Below are 19,867 nucleotides of genomic sequence, written 5' to 3'. Positions count from 1 at the left end.
TAAATAATATCAAGACCAACAAAAGAAACCGACTGACAGATGAACAAATAAGTCACTAAGCAGGTAAGTTAAACAATTAGTTTTTGGTTTATTAAATACAGTTATATATTACAATTATACATTTTTGTTATTTAAACTATAAATATCGTGAAATTATGTTTTTTTTTCTCGAAGTGACACACCACCCGAGTTATGCTCGGGTTTTTGGTGAATTTTGACACATCAAGCTCAAAAGATTGCCCATTGCTGATTAAACTCAAGGAAGATGAGGCGAGGAGAATTTCTGAGCCAAAGCACAAATGGTTGTTAGGCTGTGCTCAGGCTATATATAGAGTGAGCATGCCTAGAGGAAATGATGAGATAGATGATAGATAGATGATAAGATAGATAGATAGATAGATAGATAGATAGATAGATAGATAGATAGATAGATGATAGATAGATAAGCCCAGAGCACAGCTAGCATCTGGCCCTCATTTGCATTTCTCCAGGCAAATCAGAGGTGGCCTTTCCCCACTGTGAAGGTCCTGATTCATTCTAACAAGTCTTTGAGATGGAAAGCAGATTGTCACAACCAGTCCTCCATCCCTGTCTGTGTCTATATAAGTCTCCTAGAAAGCTGTTAAAAATTCCTGAGAGCTAACCTCAGAAATTCCAAGTCCTTTGGTCTGCCTTAGGGCCCACAATTCTAAATTTTTTTTTTTTCTGTATTTTTCTGAAGCCGGAAACGAGGAGAGACAGTCAGACAGACTCCGCATGCACCCCACCGGGATCCACCTGGCACGCCCACCAGGGGGCGACGCTCTGCCCACCAAGGGGCGATGCTCGGCCCCTCCGGGGCGTCGCTCTGTTGCGACCAGAGCCACTCTAGCGCCTGGGGCAGAGGCCGAGGAGCCATCCCCAGTGCCCGGGCCATCTTTGCTCCAGTGGAGCCTCGGCTGCGGGAGGGGAAGACAGAGACAGAGAGGAAGGAGAGGGGGAGGGGTGGAGAAGCAGACGGGCGCTTCTCCTGTGTGCCCCGGCCGGGAATCGAACTAGGGACTTCTGCACGCCAGGCCAACGCTCTACCACTGAGCCAACCGGCCAGGGCCTGATTCTAAATTTTAAACAAGCTCCCCAACCAATTAAAGCACCACATTTTGAGAAAACTGGCCCTATACACTTCCTAGGTATCCAGTAGAGAAGCTTTCCATAAGACCATTGGGAGGTAAGTGCCTCCTCTCTGAATATTTGGGGTTTCCTGGCTTACTAGGGTATATGGTGGGGTTCATGGTCTCAGTGAACCTGGCAAAGCAAGGAAAGCTACATGATAGGATGGTGTATGTGGATGGAGGGAGCTGAAGTAAGATACCATGGAATTGTCATATATCTCAAAAGATCCCAAACTTATAACTGCATGTGAATCTTCTACTATATCATAATAAAAAATTTTAGCCCTGGCCGATTGGCTCAGTGGTAGAGTGTTGGCCTAGCGTGCAGGAGTCCCGGGTTCGATTCCCAGCCAGGGCACACAGAAGAGGTGCCCATCTGCTTCTCCACCCCTCCCCCTCTCCTTCCTCTCTCTCTCTCTCTCTCTTCCCCTCCCGCAGCCAAGGCTCCATTGGAGCAAAGTTGGCCCAGGTGCTGAGGATGGCTCTGTGGCCTCTGCCTCAGGCGCTAGAATGGCTCTGGTCACAACAGAGCAATGCCCCAGCTGGGCGGAGCATCGCCCCCTGGTGGGCATGCCAGGTGGATCCCGGTCGGGCACATGCGGGAGTCTGTCTGACTGCCTCCCTGTTTCCAGCTTTGGAAAAAATACAAAAAAAAAATTTTTTTTAAATATTTCTAATAGACATCATCCAGTTACTAGCATGGGCAGGTGCTTATGTGTGTGCATGAACTGCTAAGGTGTTTCCCAGGGATCCACTGTTATTGTCAACTCCTAAGCTCAGTCTTTTGTATGAATTATGAGGAAGAAGGGACTAGAGTTAGCTGTAAGGATGTGGATGATGCTGGAAGATGAGAGAAGACAGGTGGTATTAACAGTGTAGTTGCTATGGAAAACAATATAGTAAATTGGTGTGAATAAACACTGGTCCAAGGGACAGAGATTGATCGTGTTGTCAGTAGGTATTTTAATGGCAGATCTATCTAGCTGTCTGGCTGTCAATCTCTAGATCAATGGTAAACAATAGCCAGTTGTTATTAACATAAAATATTTTGGAAAACATCCTTGGAAAGTGGGACACACAAACTGGTGGCTCAGTCAGAGCCCAGGCGGTTTGACAGTTCTTGGAGGAGGAAGCAGAAGATCTCACTATAAAATAGGATAGCAGTAATTAGAGTAGATTGGGAGAGTAGTACCAAGGATAGGGAAAGGAGGACAAACCATTTTGGTGACAAAGTCTACCACCACCAGGAAAGCGACCTGCTTTGAGAGAAGAGTCAATTGGACATTAATCTAGTGTGAAGGTTTCTAGAGACAATGAAAGCAGGGAAAAGTTCACTGGGTCACCCAGACCTGTCCTTGGCCTGGACACAGGCGTTATAGTAGGGAAAGTTCTGAATGGTGTCATTCAAAGCCTTGCACATTCCTGGGGCTAGTGGAATTGCATACCTTGTCTGCTACACTGGGTTCACCGAGACCCTGACCCCCACTACACACCCAAGTCAGCTACCAAGGTAAGCTGTTTGTTTTGATAGACTCTCCCAGCATGCTACACTATCATATGACCTTGAATCTCAGTTAGATGAGTTCTAACTCATAGCTAAATGCCTCGAGTGTATAGCTGCTTTCCTGATAAATGTAGCCAGGGACACAAAATTCTCTGGTTTACGACTTTTTCCATAGTAGCACTACCTCCACTGCTCCCTGGCCTTCTGGATCAGAGATCGAACATCTGATAGGTAATTTTAGCTGCTTAGAATGGCAGAGTTCAATACCAAGAAAGAGAGACACCTTCCCAGTGTGTAATAAATTTGTGACTCTCAATTACTCAATTGTCTAACCATTACTCAGGAACTACTCAGGATCTAGCTGCCAGGTTCACTCACGGCTACACTTCTAGATATTTACAGCAGCTTTGATTGCAGCCACTCCCACACTGAGTGGTTGCCCTCAGCTGGAGCCAGCTTCTAGGACTAAGACTTCAGGGACTACAAGCACTAGCTAGAACCCAGGTGAGAAAGGATAAGCCCCATAGCAGTGCATTAAGCCTTCAGCCTCAGAAGTTGAAATACTGTCTTGCAGTCTATCCCTCCCCTTTTAGCCAGGCGGCCTCTAATTAGGCCCCGCCTCCAGGATGTCTCCCTGGCCCCACCCCCGCGCCTCAGCTCCTAGGCGACTCCCGTCTGCCCCGCCCACTCCTAGCGGGAGGAGAAGCATTGGGTGCTGTCGCTGATTGGCTGGCTAGGGCGCAGCTTGATGGCGTCGGGCTCTCAATCCCGGGTCCCAGCGGTGGCGCTCGGGCGAAAGCCACCTGTGTAAGGGACCCGACAGCCCGGGTTGCTGTGGCCTCCGGGAATGGGAAGTGGAGGCACGAGCTCTCCCTATACCTCGCCATGAGTTTCCTCATAGACTCCAGCATCATGATTACCTCCCAGGTGAGCCACTGCCTCCCGCCCCGGCAGTCCTCAGCCTCACTTTTCCGAATTGTCTTCTCGCGACCTCAGCTATGCGGCTGGCCCTTGTCTCGCTCTCCTTGCTCACCGCCTGCTCCCGCCTCATCCGTTCCCGGAACTCAGGGAGGGTATGGAATTTGCTTCGTCTTGTTCTCTCCGCTCTTGTCGTCGGGATGCGTCCTGCGGCAGTCTGCACTCCCACCCAACTCGCCCGCTTTCCTGTCCACTTTAGGAAGGGGTCAGGTGGCCTCAGTGCTCAGAGCCAGTGCCTCGAGAAAGGGGAGCGGTCCCCAAAGAGCCCCGAAGCTTCTGGACTGCGCCCTAACCCCTGAATTGGGGAAGAGTGTGGTTCCGGGTTCGGAGCGCGCGGGCAGGCCAATCCGGGCTGGCTCCTGGGGGCAGGAGGGGGCTTTGCTGAATCTGGGTGTGGAGGAATTTGCCGCTGTCACTGAAAGATCTTCAAAGTGTAAGGTTTCGTTCGTGCACTAACGCACCATTCTTTATCCTCTCTTTGCTGCCATGCTTTTCGGATCTTTTTCTGACCCTCCTTTCTTCCTGATTGGTCACCTTCATTCATTCGTACCCTCGATGAACTTTTATCTATCATTACCGTATATAAAACTCTGAGGGGCAAGCATAAGTAAAACAATGACTGTCCCAGATATATAGAAGCTTCGTCTAGTGAGCCTCTTTTACGATGTCATTCACTGAGTTACTCTATTTTCTAAGTAGCATTTATCAGAACCCTGATAAAAATTTATGTATTTCTTGGAATTTTTTGAGAACCTGTCATTTTAAAAGTTATGTGTTGACTGCCACTCAATATAACATCCTTTACCCACCGTATCTTGCCCCCCCACCCAATGCCCCATGCAAAGTCTCTTTCCACCCCCTTGAGAACCTGTCTTGTTCATAACTGCATCCTCTCTCGAGTGCAAGCACTCAATAATATTTGTTGGCCAACCCTTAATATTTGGAGAAGCTCAGATCTCCCCCTCTTCCTTTTTCCAATAATTTAAAGGGCTTTTTCTTATCTTTTTTTACTTTTTTATTGAATGTATTGGGATGGCGTTGGTTAAGAAAATTATATACATTTCAGGTATGCAATTCTATACTACATCATCTGTATTGTGTGTTCACCACACTAAGTCAAATCTTCTTCCATCACCAGTTATTCCTCCTATACCCTATTTTACCTCCTCCCAACCCTCTTTTTCTCTGGTAATAACCATACTGTTGAGTGTGTCTATGAGTTTTTGTTTGTATAGTTTGTTGTTTGTTTGTTTGTGGTTTTTTGCTTAATCCCTTCAACATTTTCATCCAGCCCCTTGACCTTCCTCCCCTCTCACAAGTGTCAAGTCTGTTATTTATCTGTATGTCTGTTTCTATTTTATTTATTAGTTTATTTTGTTCATTAGATTCCACATAGGAGTGAAATCATATGGTGCTTGTTTTTCTCTGACTGGCTTATTTCACTTAGCATAATGCTCTCCAGGTCCATCCATGCTTTCTCAAATGGTAAGATTTCCTTTTTCATGGCCAAGTAGTATTCCATTGTGTAGTACTACTTACCACAGCTTTTTTTCCCAGTCATCTACTGATGGACACTTGAGCTGCTTCCAAATATTGGCTATTGTAAGTAACACTACCATAAATATAGACATGCATGTATTCTATCAAATTAGTGGTTCAGATTTCTTCAGATATATTTCCAGAAGTGGAATCACTGGGTCATAATGCAGTTCCATTTCTAATTATTTCTAGGTAACACCATACTGTTTTCCATACTGGCTGCAGTGATCTGCATTCTCACCAATAGTGCACAAGAGTTCCCTTTTGTGTATATTCTTGTTGACACTTGTTGCTTGTGGGTTTATTGATGATAGTCACTCTGACAGGTGTGAAGTGAATATCTCATTGTGGTTTTTAATTTGCATTTCTTTAATGATTAATGACAAGAGCATGTTTTTATATGTCTTTTGGCCATCTGTATGTTCTCTTTGGAGAAGTATCTATTCGGGTCCTTTTCCCATTTTTTAATGGAATGTTTGTTCTTTTTTGGTGTTGAGTTTCATAAGTTCTTCATAATTTTAGGATATTGACCCCTTATCAGATGTATCATTGGTGAATATGTCCTCCCATTCTGTGGGTTGACTTTTCATTACAGGGGGTCCTCGGGTTATAACACCATTCCATTCCTATGACAGTGACACAACCTGAATTTTGGTATAAGTCAAAACACACCCTAGCCTAAGTCACTTACCTATCCTAACACAGTCGTAAAATCATAATCTAGAACATAAAAACACAACTAAGCCACAGAAAAGAGAAAAGAACATAAATATATTGTACTGCATATTCTTCCACCGCACGCAACCAAACTAGTTAGCCCACGTAGTCCATATGACACTAATGGCAAAAGCCAAAACACCCACGTGTCAGTATTTTAAGTTTTGGGGTTTTTTGTTTGTTTGTTTGTTTTTGATAGAGACAGAGAGAGAGGGACAGATAGGGACTAATAGACAGGAAGGGAGAGAGATGAGAAGCATCAATTCTTCGTTACAGCATCTTAGTTGTTCGTTGATTGCTTGTCCATTGATTGCTTTCTCATATGTGCCTTGACCGGGGATCTACAGCAGAGTGAGTGACCCCTTGCTCAAGCCAGCAACCTTGGGCTCAAGCCAGCGACCTTGGGCTTCAAGCTGGCTACCTCGGGATTTTGAACCTGGGTCCTCCACGTCCCAGCCCAATGCTCTGTCCACTGCAGCACTGCCTGGTCAGGCAATATTTTAAGTTTTTATGGGAGTGAGCATTGTAAACTCAAAATATCATGTGTTGAGACTGTCATAACCCAAGGACCCCCTGTATATGTTTATTTTTTCTTTTGTTTCCCTTTAGGGTTCCTGTGTTTCTTCAGGAAACATAGTTATACGAAAAACACCTAAGAATTTACTGCCTATGTTTTCTTCTAGGATTTCTACGGTTTCATGTCTAACATTTAAGTATTTAATCCATTTTTAATTTATTTTCATGTATAGTGTAAGAAGGTAGTCTAGTTTCATTTTTATTTTTTTGCATGTATCTGTCCAGTTTTCCCAACATCATTTACTGAATAGACAATCTTTATCCCATTGTATCATTTTGCCTCCTTTGTCAAATATTAGTTGACCATAAAGACACAGGTTTATTTCTGGGCTTTCTAGTCTGTTCCATTGATCTATATGTCTGTTTTATACCAGTACTACTGTGACCTTGTAGTATAGTTTGATATCAGGTAGCATGATTCCTCCAAGTTTGTTATTCTTTCTCAGGATTGCTGTGGCTATTTAGGGTTTTTAGTGTTTCCATATAAATTTTGGAATATTTTTTCTAGTTCTGTGAAATGCGCTAATGGTATTTGGATAAGAATTGCATTGAATTTAGATTGCTTCGGGTAGTACAGACATTTTAATGATGTTAATTCTTCCTACCCATGAACATGGTGTATGCTTCCATTTATCTGTATCTTCTTCAGTTTCTTCAGTGTCTTATAATTTTGCAAGTACAGATCTTTTATATCCTGGGTTAAATTTATTCCTAGGTTTGTTTGTTTGTTTGTTTGTTTTTGCAAGAGAGAGAGAGACAGGAAGGGAGAGAGGTGAGAAGCATCAACTCATAGTAGAAGCACTTTAGTTGTTCATTAATTGCTTCTCCTACATGCCTTGGCCAGGGGACTCCAGCAAAGCCAGTGACCCTTGCTCAAGCTAGCGACCATGGGATCATGTGACTGATCCTGCACTCAAGCGAGTGACCTTGCTCTCAAGCTGGTGTGCCCACGGTCAAGCTGGCAACCTCAGGGTTTCAAACCCTGTGACCCTAAGGTCCCAGGTCAGCACTGTATCCACTGCACCACCACTAGTCAGACTGTTTTTTGTTTAGTTTTGTTTTGTTTCTTGATGCAATTGTAAATGGGATTGTCTTCGTAGTTTCCCATTCTGATAGTTAGCATTCGTGTTTGTGTTTTTGTTAGATGTGAGATCCAGGATATTCTCTTTCTTCTTCTCTGCTGTAGTCCTTAGCATCTAGATCAGCTGCTGGCACAGAGTAGAGACCTAGTGACTATTTACTTACTAAAAAGCACTTGTCCAGAGAGGTGTGGTTACTTTAGAAACACCTGTCACTCATTTTTCCTGTTTTATAAGAAGTGAAAGATTCCTTTGAAATAAAATCTGAAATCAGAGCTCATATATTGAAGCTGGTCGGCCTCAGGTAACATCTTGAAATGTTCACCATGTCACAGTATAAAGTTCAAATTCTTAATATGGTATAGGGTCTTTTAAAAGACCCAGCTCTGACCTCTTCAGTCTTGGCTCTCACTTTTTTTCTCTTTTTCTTTTTAATTTATTGATTTGAGAAAGAGAGAGAGAGGAACAGCAACATCTATCTGTTCCTATAAGTATCCTAACCAGAGATCAAACCTGTGACCTTTGCATATTGGGACAATGCTCTAACCCAGTGCTCTGCAAACTCGTTAGTCAGCAGAGCCAAATATCAACAGTACAACGATTGAAATTTCTTTTGAGAGGCAAATTTTTTAAACTTAAACTATATAGGTAGGTACATTGTTATTAACTTAATTAGGGTCCTCCTAAACTGGCCTTTGCTAAAAACGTCCTCAATCTGATTGAGCCACATGTGGCTTGTGAGCCGCGGTTTGCCCATCACTGCTCTAACCAGCTGAGCTATTTGGCCAAGATGCTCTCATCATTTTTCACTTCACTTTATACTCTAGCCTTCTACTTCCTTAACTTTCAGATTTCCACAGTTTGTTCTCTCTTTCTGGACCGTTACCCATACCCCTCCACGTCTTTCTCCTGGCTTATTCAGATTTCAGCACGAACGTCCAAGAAACCTCTCCCAGACTGAATTAGATGTCCCTAAACATCTTTCGATAGTACCCTTCGCCCACTTCCCTCATAACATTACTATAATATAATTACATTATCACACTGTTATGTGATTACTTGTCTATCTCCTCCATAGATTATAAACTCCTTCAGAGCAGTGTTCATGTTCTCTTGTTCACCATTCTCTTCCTAATATCTGACACATATTAGGCACTAATAAATATTTGTTAAATGAATAAAAGGGTAAATAAATGATCCAAGAAAGACATCTTTTTCAGTCGGGTTTTTTAATACCTGTCTTGCCATTGCTGGCTTTTTTTTTTTTTATCTGTGTCTAATTTTCAATGTAGGAGTTATTTTTTTTAATAAGAATCAACTATTATCTAACTCATGTTTTGAACCCTCTATACAGTCATAAGACTTATATCAGCTCCAAAGTACATCTAAGTCCCAAGGTCAAGACTGTACAATTTTAAAAGTATTAACTCTCTCTTTTGAAAAAGAAGCTATGCACCTTTTATTTGCAAAACTGTTTGAAAATGCTTTTTCCTTCTGCTTGTTTTAGAGTCTCTATAATTTTAACAGAATTTGTATTTATCTTAGACTTAATAAATTCTCCAGTTCCTTTTTTTTGTATTAATTGTGTGAAGGTCTTAAGCTTTTCTGTCAATGTGAAAGAAGCCCAAAATGGAATAGCAAAGGTATAGATTTTTCTCTTTTTCTTCCATTTCCCATTTTCTCATATATTATCATTTTCAGTTGTTTTGTTTTCCTTGTTTAAAGTTTCATTTCAGGGTGATCTTGGTGATATATATATATTGTTTCTATTATTATTATCTTCATCATACCACTCCCAGTCCTGAATGTCTAACTTCTCCAACTTCAGTCATGACTTCGTAAGTCATATAAACATGGCTCTATACTCTGAATTTAAATGTCTCCTCTGATAATGATTTATGGTAGGTAAAGGGTGTCCTGGTTAGCCGAGGGGTATTTTCTCTTTATCTGTTTACCCCTCTCCTTTTCTTCTCACTCTGGATTCATAGATCCAAGCTACTTTCTCATACCCTCTTTAGAGAGAAGGGAGAAAGAGAGAGACAGAAACATCCATCTGTTCCTGTATGTGCCCTGACCAGGGATCTCATACCCTCTTGTTTCTTTTCCTGCATACAAAACTCCACACTTGAATCACTGCTGTAATTTGTCTTCTCCTATTTCAGGGCATGAGGGCTAATGTAGAAAATTATGCAGTTGTGCATATTGCCAATCCCATGAGTTTATGAACACCCTCAGCTCACTGAATCATTTTTCCCCCCTTGGCTTTAATCAGCTACTTGTTCCATTCCGCTGAGGACCCAGGTTCAAAACCGTAAGGTCGCCAGCTTGAGCAATAGGCCACTAAGGTGCCACAACAACAAAGTTGATACTTCTCATCTCTCTCCCTTCCTGTTTGTCTGTCCCTGTCTGTCTGTCTGTCTCTCTCTCTCACTAGAAAAGTAAAAAGCTTAGTTTGTTAATACATTCTTATTTTGCTCTATTTTATAGTTTATCAGACTAAGATCAGTAAATCAATAATGTAGCATATTTATTTCCGGTTATACTTTTACATCTATTAATAGACTTTGGTTTTAATATCCTTTGGACTCAGGTTATAAAGATAAATTAATCAGTACATTTAAGCTATTTCATATCTTCTCTCCCCTTCTCTTCATCCATGCATTTATTAGTGTCATTATTTCTAAGTTGTCACAGCTTATTTTTACTAATATCTAAAGTTGTTTCAGGTGTGGCTCTACATTTTAAAAAATTTAATCCTTGCCTTTAGTCTTCTGTGTTTTTTCTAGTAAATTTGTAGATCGCTGAAATTTTTTATAGCTTTATTTTTGCTCCCCCTATCCCTGTTCAAACTTGTGCCTCAATATTCCTGAGTAAAAGTAGCAAGAATATTAACAAGCAACATTTATTGGGTACTTAGTGCACACCCAGCACATTTTTTTCATATTTTTTATTTAGCTTATATACAACTTTATCATTAATGTTTGAATTTTTTTTTATTTCTCTCATCCCCTCCTTCCTTCCCTTTGGCAGCCATCAGCTTGTTCTCGATATCTATGGGTATCTTTCTGTTTTGTTTTGTTTACATTCCACATGTAAGTGGAATCATACTGTATTTGCCTTTCTGTCTAACTTTTTTCACTTAGCCTAATACCCTCTAGGTCCTTCCATGTTGTTGCAAATGGCAAGATTTCATTCTTTTTATTGCTGAGTAATATTTCTCTATGTGTGTATGTGACACATTGTCTTGATCCATTTATCTATCGATGGGTACCTGGGTTACCTTTGTATTTTGGCTATAACTAGTAGTGCTACAGTGAACATAGGGGTGCTTGTATCTTTTAGAATTAGTATTTTTCTTTTCTTTGGTTAGACTGTTAGGCAGCTCTATTTTTATTTTCTGAGGCATCTCGATACTGTTTTTCATAGTGTCTGCACCAATTTCAATCTTACCAATAGTGCATGAGGGTTCCCTTTTCTTTTTCTTTTTTTATTTTTAATCTTTTATTTTAGGTGAGAGGAGGGGAGATAATGTGACAGACTCCCACATGCGTTGAGATGGGGATTCACCCAGGAATCCCGTCTGGGACCAGTGCTCAAGTACTGAATTATTTTTAGCGCCTAAGGCTGATGCGTTCAGACCAACCCAGCTATCCTCAGTGCCTGGCCATACTCTTAACCAATCAAGCTGGCTGTGGGAGGGAAAGGAGAGAAGGTGGAGAGGGAGGGGGTAAGAAGCAGAGGTTGCTTCTCCTGTGTGCCCTGACTGGGAATCAAACCCAGAACATCCATATGCCAGGCCAATCCACTGAACCACCAGCCAGGGCCACTAAGGTTCCCTTTTATTCACATCCTCATCAGCATTTTCTGTTGATTTATTGTTGATAGCCATTCTGACAGGTATAAAGTGATACCTTATTGTATTTTTAATTTGCATTTCTCTGATGATTAGCGAATTGAGCATGGTTTCATATGTTTGTTGGCCATCTGTATGTTCTTTTGGGAGGAATGTCTATTCAAGTCCTCTGCCCATTTTTTATCATGTTTTGGAGAGTTTTTGGTATTGTATGAGTTTCTTATATACTTTGGATATTAACGTCTTATTGAATTTGTCATTTGCAAATATCCCATTCAGTAGGTTGTCTTTTCATTTTGTTGATAATTCTCTTACTGTGCATATTCTTTTTAGTTTGGTGTTCTGATGTCTTGTTGAGAGTTTTTATCATAAAAGGATATTGAGTAAAATGTATGTAGTTAAATTAGACATTAAAAAAGTGTGTGGTAAGTGCTTTGATAAGGGAAATAGGGTAGAATAGGGATTGTATAAAAAGAGCAGCTTATCTTTATTTGGAAGGTCAGAGAAGGCCTTTCAGAGCTATGTTAAGAACTGTAGGATAGGCCCTGGCCGGTTGGCTCAGTGGTAGAGCGTCGGCCTGGCGTGCGGGAGTCCCGGGTTCGATTCTCGGCCAGGGCACACAGGAGAAGTGCCCATCTGCTTCTCCACCCCTCCCCCTCTCCTTCCTCTCTGTCTCTCTCTTCCCCTCCTGCAGCCAAGGTTCCATTGGAGCAAAGATGGCCCAGGCGCTGGGGATGGCTCTATGGCCTCTGCCTCAGGCGCTAGAGTGGCTCTGGTTGCAACAGAGCGACGCCCCAGATGAGCAGAGCATTGCTCCCTGGTGGGCATGCCGGGTGGATCCCGGTCGGGCGCATGCGGAAGTCTGTCTGACTGCCTCCCCGTTTCCAACTTCAGAAAAATACAAAAAAAAGAAAGAGAACTGTAGGATAAGTAGGGAGGGACTGGAGAGAAGTTCCTGTTAAAGGACAATAGCTTCGGCCCTGGCCAGTTGGTTCAGTGGTAGAGCGTCAGCCTGGCGTGCGGACTCCCGGCCAGGGCACACAGGAGAGGCACCCATCTGCTTCTCCACCCCTCCCCCTCTCCTTCCTCTCTGTCTCTCTCTTCCCCTCCCGCAGCCGAGGCTCCATTGGAGCAAAAAGATGGCCCGGGCGCTGGGGATGGCTCCTCGGCCTCTGCCCCAGGCGCTACAGTGGCTCTGGTCGCGACAGAGTGATGCCCTGGATGGGCAGAGCATCGCCCCCTGGTGGGCATGCCAGGTGGATCCCGGTCGGGTGCATGCGGGAGTCTGTCTGACTGCGTCCCCGTTTCCAGCTTCAGAAAAATACAAAAAAAAAAAAAAAAAAAGACAATAGCTTCAAAGGTCTTGATATAAAACAATGCTGTATCTAAAGAACCAAGGTCAGTTCCATGTGGCTGAAAGTATGAGTTTGGTGGATAGGAGGCAAACAGCAAGAGGAGGAGTCAGTGCTAAAGTGTGCTCAAAAGTTGACACTTGCTCCTCAAGTCAGTGGGAAGGCATAAAGAATCTTATTCAATAAAGTTCCTAGCCAATATAAGAAAAGAGTTGTGCCAGAGTGTAAAAACAAACCAGCTTTAGAACATTGAGTAGAACTGTCATGTGATTACTGTCTCTGATGTCAGTTTGAACCAAAACTGACAAAGTTGTATCATGCAACCTGACCAGGTGGTAACTAAGTGGATAGAACGTCAACCCTGGACACTGAGGGCCCAGGTTTGAAACCCCATGGTTGCCTGCTTGAGCCCAAAGGTCTCTGGCTTGAGCGAGGACGGGTCACTGGCTGGGTTGGAGTCCCCCGGTGAAGTCATGTATTAGAAAGCAATGAGTAAACAACTAAAGTGCCGCAACTCTGAGTTGATGCTTCTCGCTCATCTCTCTCCCTTCCTCTCTCTCTCAAAAAAAAAAAAAGAAAAGAAAAGAAAAAGTTGTATCATGCAGTCTCATGGTTTTACACTGAGACAGAAACCACTTATATGGATTAGGTGGGATGGTAGATGTAAGGCCAGGAGCCGCCATCGTGGCCATTCACATGCAGGTTCCCATTGGATTCGGGCAGACGATAAAGAAATGGCGGAGTCAGACGACGGGGGGCCATCCTATTTATTGGTGTCTCACCAAGACAGGCAAACCACAAAAGAAGACAAGGGAAAAGCAGAAAACCAGCTCTTCCCATGAAGGGCAAGGGATCAGGGAAGCCCCTGCAATTGTGATAGCAGGAACTGTGTGTCCAAGCTCCTGGTCTGTCCCACTTTATAGTGTAGAAAACCAAAATCCCTTAATCCAATATACAAACAAGGAAGTCTCTGATACAAAGTCACTTATCCAAGGCATAATTGGATTCCTCATGAGAGTGCACCACCCAGATAATACAATCATTCAAGGGTGTGGGGAAAAGCTTAGTCCCAAAACCAAACCTTAGGCTACAACGACCTGGCCTGCTTATAGCCTGTCCCCCACACCCAATATAAGTCACAAGCGAGCAAACATATATATCACATTTACAAACTTATTTGACCAACAGTAGAGAAGCTAAGAAAGCCCCATGAAGGAAAAAACATAAAAAATATCACTCTTTCTATTTTCCCCTTTATTTAATCTTAACTTCTTTACCATGAAGTTGTTTTGCTTTTTTAAATACTTGCAAACAGAGATCATCAGTGAGAAAGCAAGTTTCACTGATTCTTTTTTTATTTGCTAACTTCTCTGGCTCATAAAATGATTATCATTAAGATAAAAAAATATTTATGCTTTAATTTTTGCCTAACTTAAAACACTTTATAAAGCATGTATAATTTCAAAAATTAAAGAGTATGTCAATGTATACTCCTGATGTTAAGGGCTTTAAATAGATCTTAGATGAGTAGATCTCATCTTTAATGTCTGAAATAAACTATCTAGTTAGCAGACCTTTTATCATAAAACACTCTGTATAAAGCATTTATCAAAAGATTATGCTTATTGACTTTCTATCTTCTTTTTCCTTTAGATACTTTTCTTTGGATTTGGGTGGCTTTTCTTCATGCGCCAACTGTTTAAGGACTATGAGGTAAGAAAAGATCATTCTGATGATGCTAATACAGTATGAATTTAAATTATTTTAAAGTGGGACAAAAAGAATACTTCCAGGAAAGAAAGGTCATGTTAACTTGAAGAGAGGAAGTGTTTGTCAAATGAATCCTATATAATTCTTAACTTGGAAAATATGATTAGGCTTAGTTGATTTTTTTTTTAAAGCAAGTAATGTACATAGCCAAGAAACCAGAAACAGGTAATGTCATGCCTTGGTTAGTATGCTCACCAATAATAAATAGTTCTTTGGGAAATAATTTAACATACAATGTCTCATAAATATTTCTGTTTATTTGGGTATCTGATCTTCAATGTTAATAACCAATCTTACATCCTAAATTAATACCAAAATCCTAAGGCTGGTCTGTTTCTTATCTTAAGTATTAAATTCAGAAAAATGCCAGACTTGACTGGATTTTTTCTAGTTAATCCAAATCAGTTAGTAGAGCTCAATGGTTATAGACTGCTTTGGAGTCATTTCTAGGATATTCTCCATTAAACTTCCCTAGTGAGATTGTGCTGCCGTCTGAAAGAGCCCGGGGTTCTAGAGCTTCTGTTCTGCTCAATACTTTAAATTTAAAGGCCTGTTGGAGTAGTCCAGAACTGATCCAAGGTCTACAGAGTATTGAAGAAACCCTTTTAGCTCTAACCTATATATATGTAAATCTGTCATTTTTATTGTCAGTGTGTGTAAGGCCAGGAGCCGCCATCGTGGCCATTCACATGCAGGTTCCCATTGGATTCGGGCAGACGATAAAGAAATGGCGGAGTCAGAGGACGGGGGGCCATCCTATTTATTGGTGTCTCACCAAGACAGGCAAACCACAAAAGAAGACAAGGGAAAAGCAGAAAACCAGCTCTTCCCATGAAGGGCAAGGGATCAGGGAAGCCCCTGCAATTGTGATAGCAGGAACTGTGTGTCCAAGCTCCTGGTCTGTCCCACTTTATAGTGTAGAAAACCAAAATCCCTTAATCCAATATACAAACAAGGAAGTCTCCGATACAAAGTCACCCATCCAAGGCATAATTGGATTCCTCATGAGAGTGCACCACCCAGATAATACAATCATTCAAGGGTGTGGGGAAAAGCTTAGTCCCAAAACCAAACCTTAGGCTACAACGACCTGGCCTGCTTATAGCCTGTCCCCCACACCCAATATAAGTCACAAGCGAGCAAACATATATATCACATTTACAAACTTATTTGACCAACATTCCACCCCTTTTGCTCGCTTTACAATCTAAACCACAGGCATCTTCCATGATGGTCACTGTGCAAGGAGTAGGATACATTGCATAAACAGAAATAGTACCAACTACAGCAATAGGATTAACAGATCAAAAACTATGGGCGAAATGAGAGAGCTGTCAGTGGCACCAAGAGAGGCAAATCTTTTCCCTCTGGCAGAATACAGGCCAGAGTTTTGTCTGCAGACAGCACCGTAGCTGGCACCAGAGGCCGCCCTGAGCGGGCATACCAAACCTTATTGGCCAATACACCAGCATCTGCTGGTTCTATGTGTAGTAAAATAGGGGAACTCATTATTGGCCATAAAGAAATTACAAAGGTGCCCTTCAAAATGCTGTCCCCTTGAGCACTCAAGGGATAATACACTTCTACCTTAGGTGGCCAGGTGCTGGTTGCCCAAGCAGTTAACTGGAGGTCCACCTCTAACCCCTTTCCCCATGGTGCCAACAAGGCCACCCATCTCAGATGGGGGGCCTGTACAGTCCAGGGCCAAGTCCATTGAAGCCGTTGTCCTTTAAGAAGGGCTGTTGGAGCAGGCAAGAGCACGTTGCCCTGCTGTCCGAAACCTGGCTTGAGTAAAATGTCCTTGGTGCGTATCTGCAACTGAATAGGGGCAGCTGTCCGATGCAGGAGGGCCTCTACTGGAGCTGGGCTTCCCCGTCGAGGTCGCTCATTCAAAATCCGAAGTACTGTCCATAAGCGGCGTGTCCATCCAGTAAGAGAGCCGGTGCCCCCCTCCTGTCGCAGTCCCTGCTTTAAGAGTCCATTATAACGCTCAATGATACCAGCAGCCTGGGGGTGGTAGGGAACATGGTACTTCCAGTCCACCCCCAGCTTTTGAGCCCATTGCCTCACCGTTGAACCAGTGAAGTGGGTACCATTGTCACTTTCAAGGACCAGCGGTCGCCCGTATGCAGCACTCAGGCGGTCCAGAGCCTGTATGACTGCCCTCTGGTCAGGGTTACGAGCGGGGTAAGCAGCAAGCAGCCCGGTGGCAGTATCTACACAAGTGACTGCATACTGGTACCCTTCTGACTTTGGTAAGGGTCCAATGATGTCTATCTGCCATCGTGTCAGTGGGACATGACCCCTCTGGATCTGTCCAGGTGACACCAGTGGTCTCCGAGGGTGTTCCTTGGAACATACTGCACATTGCTCACAGGCTGCAAGTACCTCTGCATAGGACACAGGCAAGTTCCAAGCCTTAACCGTAGCCCACATAGTTTTCTGTCCTGCATGGAGCAGGCGCCGGTGGAGCCACTGTGCCACATCACCTGCAGGTGCAGTCTCTAACCATCGCACCCTTGCCAACGTATCTGCCTCATCATTCCCAGGATGGGCTAGAGGGGCATGCCCTGTGACATGATATACTGTCACCTGCTTCTGGTGTCCTATTTCCCATAAGTCCTGCCACATGGCCTGACCCCATAATGGACGGTGCATTACCATCCACTGGTTAATGTGCCAAGTAGCAATCCAAAGGGTCAGTCCACGATAGACAGCCCAACTGTCAGTACAGATCACCAGAGGTGAAGGTTCATTATGGGCAACTAGCCAAACAGCTCTTAATTCTGCCCATTGGCTGCTTTGGCCTGTACCCGTGTCCATCCAAATAGTCTCAGTGGCCGGATGGAAGGCGATAGCCGTCCATTTGGCAGGTTGGCCCCTGCTGGAACCATCAGTATACCAGGCATCTTCGGGGATGGGCACCCGCCCCTCCTGGTAGGGACTGACCTCAGGTTCTGCCTCCTGAGCCCCAGTTGCACCTGACTCTAAAGTCGCATAGGTGACTGGACCCAAGACTTCCTGCAGTTCTGCCCTCAATGGGCTGGTGCTAAGAGCACAGCGTTGTTGCAGATAGGCACCCCACTTGGACAGGGTAGACATTTGGGCCATACCACTACGTGGTTTAGTTGCCCAATCTCTCACCCATCCAGCTATAGGGTATGTTGTTTTGACTGTAACTGGTGTTGTGGTTGTAATACTCTCAGTTGCCAGGAGGGCAGCATACACAGCTGCCAGCTGCTTCTCTACTAATGAGTAACAAACTTCAGCACCTTTCCACAATTGGGACCAAAATCCAATAGGTTGCCGTAGGCGCTCTGTCCGCTGCCACAAGCCCCATCCAAACCCCTCCGAGGTTACATGAACATCCAGCTCACAGGGCCTGGCAGGATCAAACACATTCAAGGCCTGTGCCACCTTGACAGCTCTCTTAGCAGCTGCAAATGAACCTTGCGCCTGCTCAGTCCAATCCCAGCGAACCCCCTTTCGAATAAGGTTGTACAAGGGGCGTAGTAACTGAGCCAAATGCGGTATAAATGCTCGCCAATACCCCAACAAACCTAAGAATTCCTGTAACTGTTTTACCGTAGTGGGCACGGGGTAGGCTTGAATCTTATCTATAACTGCGTCAGGGATAACTTTTGTCTTACCCGACCAGACAACTCCCAAGAATTTAACAGATAACCCAGGTCCTTGTAATTTGTTCTCGTTAACTGCCCAGCCACATGCTTTCAAATGGGATAGCAGGGTAGGGACTGCTTGCTCCAATTCTGAAAGAGAATCACTAGTTAGCATAATATCATCAATATAATGGTACATGCGGACTACCTCTGGCTGATTCCATTTAGCCAGGTCAGCAGCCACCAGCCCATGGCACAAGGTGGGGCTATGCAAATAGCCCTGGGGTAACACTGTAAAGGTCCATTGTCTCCCTTCCCAACTGAAGGCAAATTGGTCTTGACTCTCTGCGGCTATATCAATAGAGAAAAAAGCATTGGCCAAGTCTGCCACAAAGTGGTATGTCCCCAACTCATGGCTTAGCCGATCCATCATGTTAGCTATCGAAGGAACAGCAGCGTGCAAAGGGGGAACAACTTTATTAAGTTCCCTGTAATCTACTGTCATTCTCCAGGTTCCATCTGCTTTGCGCACAGGCCATACTGGGGAGTTGTAAGGACTGTGTGCTGGCCGGATGATCCCCACCTTTTCTAGTTCAAGGATTGTCCCTGTGACTTCTTCATAACCACCTGGCAGGCGGTACTGCTTGGTGTTAGTCACACGCCGAGGGACGGGTAATTGCAAAGGGGAATGTGATGCGTGTCCCCGCAATACTGCCTTCACAACCCTGATCCGCAGCCGGAACTCCCCAGCTGTAGTTTCCAACCACAGTCCTTGCAAGACATCTACCCCCAAAATATATTCAGGAATAGGAGATACATACACCTTATATGGCTTAGGAGGCAGTCTCCCTATCCCCAATGGAATAGTTATTGGCTTCACTTGAACAGTTTGGCCCCCATAACCGTCAATGGCCACTGGGGTCCCAGCAAACCGCTCTGGGTTTCCATAGAGAAGGGAACATTCTGCACCTGTATCCACCAAGGCCAACACCTGTTGTACATTGGAAGGGGACCAGTGGATAGCCAGTTCCACATGTGGCCTCCGGTCCCCGCCCATCCCCGTTAGACGGGTCCCTCGGCCTTTTTCCTATTCAAACTGGTACAGTGGGTCTTGGGAGTTCCCCTCTCCCTCGGCCGTCTCTATCATATAATCTTGTAACCGAGCTGTGCGCGCACCAAACGTTTTATTGGTAGCTGCTGGGGCCTTTCGTCTCAGTGGCTGGAACTTCTGTTCTGGTTTAAGCTGCCGCCAAAGCTCCAAAAGAATTTTATTAGACTGGCCATCCAATTTCCCCTTATCTGCTCCAGCCGTAATCAAGTCTACCCACATCTGTGTTCGGGTAACCTTTACAGGCCCGTTTCCCTTGTTAGTTGGGGGGGAAACATAGGCAGCAGCCCTCACTGCTTTATGATCCCGAGCGGCCTCCAGCTCTCCCAAATCTGCTACCATCTGTGTAACTGCATTGATGGGCTGCCCCACATAGGGGCCCAAGATAGCCACAAGTGACCCAAAAAGGGCTGACGGGGCGCTAGCAAGGACAAATTCCCTCATTTTGGCCGTAAACACTTCCTCGTCTGGCCCACGAGACCCAGGGTTGAAAACAGCATTCTTCATACCTAGTTCTCGAAGGACCTTTACTAACTCACTGTAGCACTGCCACCGACTCATTGCCCCCGGCAGTTCTCCAGCATTCTGCCAGACCATACGAATGGCAGCCATCACCCATT

General features: G+C 44.1%; 1 protein-coding gene across 1 annotated transcript in view; it reads left to right on the top strand.

Moving 5' to 3' along the window:
- Positions 1–3,378: 3,378 nt before the first annotated feature.
- Positions 3,379–19,867, top strand: part of LOC136390940 (Golgi pH regulator) — a 75,189-nt gene continuing 58,700 nt past the window's right edge. The window contains exons 1-2 of the mRNA XM_066362101.1: positions 3,379–3,582; positions 14,403–14,462. Of these exons, the coding sequence (XP_066218198.1) occupies positions 3,541–3,582; positions 14,403–14,462 (102 nt within the window). The 5' untranslated portion in view covers positions 3,379–3,540. The remainder of the gene's footprint in view (positions 3,583–14,402; positions 14,463–19,867) is intronic.

The sequence above is a fragment of the Saccopteryx leptura genome, chromosome 2 (assembly GCF_036850995.1).
Source record: "Saccopteryx leptura isolate mSacLep1 chromosome 2, mSacLep1_pri_phased_curated, whole genome shotgun sequence".
Taxonomy (NCBI): domain Eukaryota; kingdom Metazoa; phylum Chordata; class Mammalia; order Chiroptera; family Emballonuridae; genus Saccopteryx; species Saccopteryx leptura.
The sequence above is the reverse complement of the archived record's forward strand: the minus strand, read 5'-3'. Positions and strand labels throughout refer to the sequence as shown.